We start from the raw sequence: 10623 nt of genomic DNA, 5'->3' as shown, positions 1-10623 counted from the left end.
GTGTGTGTGTGTGTGTGTGTGTGTGTGTGTGTGTGTGTGTGGTGGGGGTGGTGGTGGTACTTTATTAGGCCTCAAAATAACACACAATTCAAATATAAATACTCTGTTTCATACTGGGCTTCAGTCTTAGTTCATTTTTCCCCTTAGGCAACAAAGTTGCTTAAGCCCAAAGAATACCACAAAGAAAACAAAAATGACCCTCTCCTCAGAAATTCTAAGAACTTAGAGAACCGAGAAGCACAGGGGCAAACAAGGTGGGAGGATATTAAACCCTTGTGAAGAGAATCAGGAAGAGGAAGTTGAACAACTGAAGATGGAGCTCTTGCTACAATGAACCATTATATACCTGGAAGTCGCTTTTGGTGTGCTCCTTTCCGGGAAGGTTAGTAGAAAGAGAACACAGCCAGGATACACTCGGGTTACTTATGCGGCTCAAATGCACCAGCAGCCCATGCTTGTCTGCTTATCAGCCAGGTAATGCCACTTCTCCTCACCCTTCTTAAACTGTACAAGCGGGACTTTTTTTTCCTGTAACCCCCTGCTGGGAATATTTCATACTTTAAATGCATTCTGCCCCACTGGGCTAACATTTTAGTTCATTTCTCATGACATCTGACACGTAATAAACCACACGATGATAAAGTACCATTGTGTCATTTTGCTGTTCAGAACATCAGCTCTGTTGAAATTCCACCGTGTGGCAGACACTTTGGGATGCTGGGCGGGGGGTGGAAGGTAGGGGGTCTAGACTCCACTGTGATCATTGCATCTGCATAACATGGGGCATCATTAGGAAAATGCTATTTTTGAAATTGGCATTTTTAGTGCTTAGCAAGATAAGTGAAAATAATGAGGAGTTATTTTCACTTTTACAACTATCATATTGGACAGAATTCAGCTCTTGGAAGTACACAGCTGAGTGATGAAGCATCATTTTTCTTCCCCTGGGCTCTGAACTGACATTAAATTCTGAACACACAAAGGGAGAACACTGGAGCTGGGGTTGCTCCTTGGAACCTCTGGGTGTCATCCCCATTCACATGCAGCAAACCCTTCCTACCAGTGCAGACTGCTCAGAGGAGGTTCTATTGCCCCCACCCCATGCCACTGACTCTAGCCCACCCCCATGCCCCACTTTTAATCACTGCATCATGCATAATTAAAACTCTAGTCTCTTCTAGAGTGGTCTATGATTTTCTCAATCACCCCTGCAATAAACTGGGGTAAAGGAAAATATTCTCACCTAAAATTGCAGTTGGCACAAATGGGTCTGTCATACATCGTAAGCAGGGCAATGCAGAGAAAGTAAAAAGAGAAAGAACAGTAAATGATTGATAAACGGCCCCCCAATTTCCCCAGGAAAGCCTCAGGAAGCCTTGGCTTTATGATATATCACGCAAAGGAAGCCCAAGAGCACAGCAGCTACCAAAGGTGGGGAGGCCAGGGGAGGGTAGAGAAATCTGTTACCTGGGTAATAGGAATTGGGCACCGACGTGCTCAGTGTGTTTGTTTTCATTGTAAAGGATGATGGTGAAGACACAGCTGCAAACAGAAGAAAGACTGGTCAGAGACGACAGACAGATGAGTTCAACTTGGAGCACCCAACGCTGTGAGATCGTGGTAGCACTCCATGATGGTGTAGGCTGTTCATACAAAGACATCTCTGGGTTTCACCGATGTCTACATGGGCAATGTCACCCTTCAGCTGTCTTTGTGTGCTCATCCTTTTTAGGGGACAAACACCCTTTTTGCAGTTAAAGACCTTTCTCATACCAAAGAGGAAAAGATTGACAAACGTAGCCACCATTTTGACTAGAGAAATCCAGCAGAATCCTGTTTGGCTTCCAGCCTTGGCTTTTTAACTTTGCCATTGTTCTGAGCTGAAGTTTAGAATGAAAAGTGTGCAAGCAAGTCTGCAGATGGATCCTGATGAAAAGCAGGAATGAATAACTATGCTTTGCTAAAATCCTCCCCTTATAGTTTGAAAATTTAAGGTACTTTCTACATGGCTGGAATCTGGCTTATTGGAAATAAAGGTGGTGTGTGAGAGCTGTAATGAAAAAGAAAGCCATTTCCATGCTGCCCTTTTAGTCTTTAAACACTCAAAAAGTGCTTCTATTCTTTTGAATTTGTTTTCTCTGAAGCATTTTATACTACCACACCATCCCTATATCTCTATTATTAAGAGGGAAAGTTGCCAGGGCATGGTGGCATGTGCCTTTAATCCCAGCACTCAGGAGGCTGAGGCAGGTGAATCTCTGCAAGATCAAGGTCAGCCTGGTCTACATAGTGACTTCTAGGACAGCTAGGAATAGAGGGAGACCCTGTCTCAAAATGACAAAAAAAAGCATACAAACAAAAAACCCCAAAACAACAACAACAACAACACACACCCTCAAACAAGAGGGAAAGTCAAATCCATCTAATTATCTGAGTTCACTGAAAATGGATATTTCCTATTTTAAGGCAATACGTCAATGCTCTTCTGTATCTTATCTGATTCTTGTTATGAAAACACTTTCATTTAATTAAAGCATAATAATTGCTGTGTTCTCAAGGTGGTTAAACATAATCAGCAGGCCTATACTTTGCTTGTATTCTTCTATGATTCTTTGAGGTTGTGTTCCCATGGGGACACAAATACAAAACTACATCATTGTAGCTATGAGCAACGCTACAGATGCCCTGTGGTACCTCATGTTGCAGTTATTCTGAAGACCTGTTAATATATTTTAGTTCTCAGGAGTAATCCTACAGCAATGGAAAGTGCTTTTACTTGTGTTTGTATCTTCGAAGGGAGGCAGGACCAGAATCCAGACTGCCTGTCATTTATCTGATATTTCTCTGAAACAGAGAAGAATCACATTTACGATACATGATTTTGGTAAGCTTCCAGGAAAATAAAGCAGTTGATGAAAACAAGAACTAAAGCAATTGTGTGCTTATGAACGCTGCTCTTCCGGGAGCACAAGGTTGCTTCATTACCTGTGGACGTTTTTTTATGTGCTTGGTACAAATGTTCAAGGCAGATACAAAATAACTATGCTTATTTCCACCTTTGTGCTAAAATATATTTGTCTTTTAGCACACAAATTGGACCCATTCCCACATCCCACATTCCACAGTCCCCCTTTTATAGCATATTAAAGTGGAAGGCACATATGTGCTCTGGTGGACAGATTATTCCCACTCTCATAAATGTGCTCCTGCTTACTTTTAAATTCTCCAGTCTCATTTTTCTTACTATCTCATTTTCTTAAAGTGACTTATCTCACAGTTCCCCACACTTTCTCTGAAAGATCTCTCACATATATACAATTGCATGGGAGGGGGGCGAGGCTGGTTAGGCCAGTGGTCTAATGCACACTCATCCTAAGGATTTCCTCCTTAGTAGCATGCTCTTATTAAAAGGGCATAAATAAAGCATTATGAAATTGTTCACCAGGGGTTGATACTGCCCATGAGTCTGTAAGAGACCGCCTCATGGCTAACAGAGTGGGAGGAAACCATTTCTTCTGCTAGCTTTATGGAGGAGAGGATCAAAGGACGTCAAATAGCACATCAGCTAGACAGGTTAATGAATACCAGCTTCCGCCAGCAACCCTCTGTACATTGGCACTTTTGCATTTTCCCAAGATATAGACTTTAATAGAACCAACAGCAGAGTTAGGCTTCCTGTCCGGAGGTGATATTCCCCAGCTCCTCGGGCTCACACTTGAAATACCTCACAACTACTAATGTAAATTCCTATTCTTGGAATGGGTCATCCCAAGAAAATTTATTCCTGAGGAATTTCACCATGAAATAAAAGTTTGGAGCCTTAATGGGTTATCCCAGAAAGTGGGAGCATGTATCCGTGTGCTCTCTTCTTTCTTCCCTTTCAAACTCTTTATCCCCCAGGGGCTTTACATGTGCTGGACTAGTATTCTCCCACCGAACCACACCATAGCCCTTGTGTGGCCTTACGGATGCTCATCAAATAGCCACCACTATAAAAACCTCAACTCTGCATGTTTCTTCAGATCCAGCCCACAAGAAATGCAGGACAGGTAGTTTAATTTGTACTTATGTACATTACATATGTATTTTTTTAGTGAAAACATCTAACGTCAGCCACAAAAAAGCAGAGGCAATCTTATAAAAATGTAAAGGAGTTTGTGTTATACTGACAAACCGCAGTTTCTGCATCCTACATTAAGATGACGCAGAAGGACAGAGGAAGATGACCAGGGATCAGTGCTGACCACCAAGTGTATCAGAGCAGAGCCTGCTGCAAGCAAGTCTGATAGGCTGTATGTGTGTGGAGAACACAAAATGGGAGAAGAAAAGGTGAGCCAATAGTAGCAGAAGTCTCTCGTGCCTAACCTAAGGCTCCTGAGCAGGCATGGTACTGTGAACGTGTCACAATCTCAAAAGGAGAGGGGCTTGGTCAGGTGACCAGTGCATACTGTCCACGGCTACCAGTCATCTCCCCCAGGCATCATTTTCATGCTCCTCAAAATCACAAGCCCCATATTGCTCTGTTCAGAGCTGTGCTGCTCTTTGATTCTACCCAGATGCTGACAATTCCCTGATTATGCAGCTGGGGCCAGTGGTGGTCTGTATGCATGGATTTCACACAAAGGGGAAAGAAATCCCCAGCCTTGAACTTGATGAGTGCATGCCGTAAACTACAAAATCCTGCACAACTATGAGATTTACCTGTGGGCTGTGAGAATGTCACTGGGGATGGAACAAATGCTCCTTTTGTGCCTCATATACTCAATCTAATTGCTGGTTTCCTGAAATAGTGCCTAGACTTGGATCACAGGTGCCAGCACAGGTAGGCACTGGTTGCGGCTGGTTAGCTCACCTGGTTGGAAGCTTAAGTCTTGTGAAATTGATATGCACTTTAATTTATTAATTGCTACTAATAGCCCTATAATAAAGGCAGAACCTGTCAGCTGAGCAAATAAACAATTAACTTGTTACTGCCATTTAATGAACTGTTTTGCAACAGACTTCCCTGGTGCAGTTCCACACCTGGCTTGCTTACAAATGGGAGTTAAAAACAAAAGGGATGAGGAGAAGCAGGTGCCTCCTTCCTCAGGCAGAAATAAGCCTTCATGCCTGGGCTCAGAAAAAAAAAAAAAAAAAAAAAAAACTAAAAGAAATTGCATCTCCCTGAGCTCACTGCTCTGGGTCCTAGCACATTTAGAAGAACATCTTTAATGTTTTTCTGATTGATTTTTACTTTATATGTAAGTGTACCTCATGTGTGGCATGCCTGTGAAGGACAGAAGAGGGCATCAGATCCCCTGGAATTAGAGTTAAGGAGAGTTGTTAGCCACCATGTGGGACTGGGGACTGAACCTGGGTCCTCTGCAAGAGCAGTCAGTGCTCTTAACTGCGGAGCCATCTCTCTAGCCCCTAGGAAAACATCTTTAATTTGCAGTTCATGGATTACAGTCTTCAAACCCATCCAGAGAAACGAGAAGCAGTTTGGCTTAAGAATGCTATAGGATGATTTTTGTTTTTAATCTCACAGCTTTCTAGAACCCTAGTGAGCAAGACAGGTGTGGCACAATTCACACAGTGAGCACACTTACATCTCCCGTTCAGGTTGTGCGTATCCATGAATGAGAAGGCCTCGTCACAGTTCGTGCCTTGCTCGGCATAGCTCTTGTCCATGGAATTCACCATCACCGTCATTTCCTGCCGGGTGCTGCTCATCGTCTCCTTCCTTTTCTTGGCTAGTTTCCTTGGGAACAAGAGTTCAATTATGTAGACATAAAACACAGTAATGGCACGTGCACTGATACATCAATTTATGCACCTTAGATATGTGAGTGGTCTGCCAGCTGCACACACAGAGATGGCAAATATCCGTTGTCTATCCTCCGAAACAGAGTGCTTTTCCTACAATAAGTTAAACTAAAATAACCAATGATCCCGAAATGATACCATTGTCATCTCTTTACTGACCTGCTCCTGTAGTTACTTCCAGATAACTGTCTACATATACAGTGCCAAAGAGACAATTCTAATGAATATTTGCCAGACAAAATTGAACTACAACTTCTCCTCAACTTGTGAGAGGAAACTGAAATGACCTCTTGAACACCACAGCCAGAATGTTTAGCATAGATAAGATTTCACCATGCCCTCCCTCACAGGGAGGAAGTACAAGTCCCATGAATAAACAGATCAAACACAGTTCTATAGATTCCATACCAGAGGCCCAAACAGACAAGGATGGAATTGAAGATGCTTAAGGTAAAAGGATAAAGACAGGGTGTCAGAAATCCACAGCATCGTCAAACCAAAGCTACTGTTTCTGAAAACAAATTCTGCCTCACTGCACCTCTCCATTTACAATGGAAAAGTGTTAGCTATTTCTTGTAAATCATCATGACACCGATCAATCAAGGACACAGCAGCATTTAAAATGAGCCACATAATCACAACTGCACCTGTGTCAGGTGATTGCTAATGCAATGGAAGGCTCTACAACAGGAGACCATATGGATAATCTTTATTATCATTTCCAAACAATGCATAAGCCAAATGATTTCTTGCCTGCAGTTATAATCATCTTTTAATTTCATACTTCGAAGGCAGGGGGTTTTCATTAATAAGTGCCCTTTTAATTTCTAAAAGTTGGTGAAACAAAATACATTTATCTTAGATGAATGAAAATCACGTACAATGTCTCTCTGGAAAGGTGAAGTTATGAGGATTGTGAGAAGTCAGCCGGTGTGACCTCACTGGGCCCTAGCACTCCTCTCTTGCCATGTGCACACATGACGGTTTTCCCCAGGGCCAGCTTTCCAGCCAGCTGTGCTGGTGTGGGAGCCAGCATCTCTGCCTGCCTGATGTCATTAGGTGCTCTGGGCAGAGGCTGTGGCCACCGCTCTATCCTTGTAGCTGCTCTTCCAAGAATATGTTTTCTCTCCCCATTGGAATCTTCTAGTTCCTAGAAAACATTCTTAAGCCAGGTCTCCTTTGCAACACTGAGTGGAAAAATGAGATAATTAGCTTTATAACTGAGACAAAATGCTCACTTTCTCTGTGAATTTCTTTGATTTACTTTGGACCAAGTTATGCAGATAATTGCCTCTGCATCCTTGAGTTCTGTCTATAGAGGAACAATTAACTTTACCAAACTTCCCTCTACCCTTTCTTGTTTGAATTCGTCTAACTCTAAAGATCACAACACTATAGTTCATATGTAGCTTCTCTGTGCTTGGCAGGGGTGGAGATGGTGGTAGATGGGAGCACACATGCCCTACGAAGTCTAGGCTTGTACTGGAAATGATCTTTCTCTTTTCTGATTCTCTGCATGTGTGAATTAATCTCAATGATATCACACTGTTTCTTTACTCATTTTTAAGTACAAGGGACTCATGGGCACATGTTCAAACTAAATGGAGGTCAACTCAGAGGCCTGTAGTTGGATGCTCAGGGATGCTGAATGCATACTCTATATCCATGAACCCCCCTTTAAAACCCAGCTTCCAATGTCCTTAGCAAGCCTCCCTGCAGTGATCCTACTCTTAACCTGCGTTTTTACCTTCTTGGGTATCTCAAACGCAAACATCTTGCTGAGCAAGGCAGGGTGATGATATAAGCTAGGGAAGTCAGGGTCAGACGGTAAGAAGCAGTGGAGGCTGCAACAGCAAGGGGAAGCTGACTCAGCTCCACAGTGATGCCCGTGCAAAGTTCAGTTGCTGCAAGTTCAGGAGAAACCAGAAAGCCAGATTGTATGTCAACTCAGCTTTTAAGTGTCGGTAAATAACTAAAAAATTTAAATGAAGAATTATCTGGCCCAAATAAAGCATGTTAGCTGTCACTTTTGCCCACCTTCCATGAACACCAACACTTAGGAACTTCATTGCATTAGAATGGGAAGGATAGAAATGAACACTTCCCATACAGTTGGAGCAGCCCAGCACTCTGCACATGTTATCTCCTTTGATCCTAGCACCATGGAAGACTTATTATTTCTTATTTTGCAAGTGAAAGAACTTAGTTTCAGAGAAGTAATTCGTCTAAATAATGGAACTGAGCTAGGATGTAGAACTCTCTGACTTCAAAGGTCCTGGTTCCAGAACAAAGCAGTTTGCCTTGTGAAGCAGCTCATTAATTTACATTTTTTTCCCAAATTACATTATCATCAAATGGTTCTCGAGTATGAATGCTCTATTATTCCAAATCTAAACACTATGTCAGAAAAGTCCGAATGAGTTACCAGTACCCATCCCACGCACCACACAATACTAGGACCAAACACAGTGCTTATGAAGTGAATTAATCAGCTTCACACCAAAATAAAGTGAGCTGCTTAACAACTTTTCTATCAAAAGCAAATTCCCTAGTTTTGAAACATTTGGATTATTGTTTGGATCTTCTATTTGTTCTTATACTTGGTTCAAATGCTCGTGTCTATAATCCTGGATGGTTAAAAGAGTCTAGATTTACAATTGAGACTCAGTTATGGCTATGGATAAATTGTCTCTCAATCTATCATCTATCTACTGCCTCTGTCTCCTTCTCTCTTACAGGTCTATTTTTTTTTTAATTGAAAATCATGAGAAAAACTTCTAAACCTAACATCTTTTATGGAGGGAAACTCCTTAACTTGAAACAATTTTCTTTGTAATCTCATCTAAAGATGTTTAAATTAATTTTTTTCATTGTGATTTTTAGCGAATGGTTTGCCTGAAATATTTCAGTTTCCAATCTCCAATCTTCCAATCTCTTGTGCTATATGAATCTCAAAGGTTCTTAGTGATTAAAAATGAAAAAGACTCCTATCAACATCTATAAATAGATCATTGGAATTGAGAGCAAGGTCTTGTAGTTTCCAGGGCAGCAGAAGAGAGCTGGAAGTCACTACTCTGCCCAAACAACCCGAAGCCAGAAAAACTGAAAATCAGGGGCCGGAGAGATGGCTCAGCAATTAAGAGCACAGTCTGCTCTTGCAGAGGACTTGGGTTTGATTCCCAGAATCCACATGGCAACTAACAACCAATCTATACCTCCAGTTCAGGGGATCTGATGCCCTCTTCTGACCTCTGCAGGCACTGCAGAACACAGATATACTTACACACTTGCAGGCAATACACTCATACACATAAAACGAAAATAATAAAATAGTTTTTGAAACCCTGTGTGCTGGACTGAGAGTCCTGGCTTGGGGATTTACTTGGTGGCCTTGGTAAAGGCACAATGAACCCACAGGATCATCAGCTCAAGCCTTGTGAGCACACTCCAAGGTGGCCTGACCCTCACCCCATGTTGCCCCATCCAATGAATTCCCCATTTCTTTGTTCTCACTGTACAAAGCCTGCTCAGTCCCTCGTGTTGTGGTCTCAGTGATGGTTGGCCTCACCTTTAACGTGATTGGCTATGGTGGCACTAGTGGAGCCTGGTGATTGGCACCTATTCCCTATAAAGCCTGCTGCACTTCCTAATAAACTTTAGATCTGCGTCACAGAACCTGGTCTCCGGTGTCTGCATGTTGTCTGACTGATGCCATCGCCTCACCTCCGATCCCCCGAGGACCCCCCATATTGCAACACTGGACAGCTTTAATGTCAACTTGACACACTTGGGTTGAGGGAGCCGCAATTCAGGAATTGCCTCCATAGTACTGGTCTGTGGCCATGTCTGTGGGGCACCTTCTTGATTGCTGAGTGATATGAGAGGGCCCAGCCCACTGTGGGTGGTGCCACCCCTGGACAGGTAGGCCTGTGTTGTATGAGAAAGCAAGCTGAGCAGGGGCCAGGGGAGAAAGCCAGTAAGCAGTGTTCCTCCATGACCTGTGCTCCGGCTCCTGCCTCCAGGTTCCTGCCCTGAGTTTCTAACTTGGGCTCCCTGATGAACTGTGACCCAGGAGATGTAAGCTGAATAAACCCTTTCCTCCCCAAGTTGGTATTGATCAGCATGTTTTGTCACAGCAATGGAGAATCAAACTAGGACACCTAGAAAATTAACTCTTTTAAATCTATCAGAGAGCTGAGGTCACATGGTGAATCCCACAAACTGGAAAGACACCTGGGAGAACATGTCGACTCGCAACTTAAGAGAGTGAAAAATCCACATGTAGAAATACCTATGAAACAATCAGAACAACAGAAACTGTGATGAACAGACTGCTGGAGGTGTGGATGAGACCCAAGAGAGGCTAGACACTCCTGTGGCACGATGGGGTGAGGAGAGAGGAAGGAACAGAATGAATGGGAGCATCACAGAGGAAACATTTGCTAAAACTAAGGGCAGGTACCAAACCATACACTGAAGAGGTTCAGGGAACACCAGGATAGAGAAGTCCCAAAAATCTAAGCCTTATCCTAGCATACTCAAACTGCAGGAAATAAAGTTTCAAAAGAATACTGAAAGATGCTGGAGGGTCAAAAATATGCTATATAAAGAGAACAAAAAAATGAGAATTACATTGAACTTGTGAGAAACCATTGAGATTGTTATCTCAATGAACAACAGACTGAGGTGGAATATTCAAAGTAGAGAAAATCTACCAGCCTAGAATGCTGTATTGAATCAAGTTCTCCTTCAAAAATGGAGAAATAAAGACTTTGCAGACATAAAAATTGAGGGAATTTCTTGCCAGTAAATCGGAGT

General features: G+C 42.6%; 1 protein-coding gene across 4 annotated transcripts in view; it reads right to left on the bottom strand.

The window, feature by feature from the left end:
- Positions 1-10623, bottom strand: part of Ptprm (protein tyrosine phosphatase receptor type M) — a 794765-nt gene that overhangs the window by 176884 nt on the left and 607258 nt on the right. For 2 of the 4 annotated variants that reach the window (XM_008834658.3, XM_008834655.3), the window contains 3 exons: positions 5589-5740; positions 1468-1542; positions 1244-1270 (listed from right to left, as the gene is read on the bottom strand). In XM_008834658.3, coding sequence (XP_008832880.1) covers positions 1244-1270; positions 1468-1542; positions 5589-5740 — 254 coding nt within the window. The remainder of the gene's footprint in view (positions 1-1243; positions 1271-1467; positions 1543-5588; positions 5741-10623) is intronic. The other 2 variants (XM_008834659.1, XM_008834657.3) reach the window with 1 other exon arrangement.

This window comes from Nannospalax galili, unplaced genomic scaffold (genome assembly GCF_000622305.1).
Source record: "Nannospalax galili isolate Female #2095 unplaced genomic scaffold, S.galili_v1.0 scaffold155, whole genome shotgun sequence".
Lineage (NCBI taxonomy): Eukaryota > Metazoa > Chordata > Mammalia > Rodentia > Spalacidae > Nannospalax > Nannospalax galili.
This window is presented reverse-complemented; position numbering and strand designations above follow the sequence as displayed.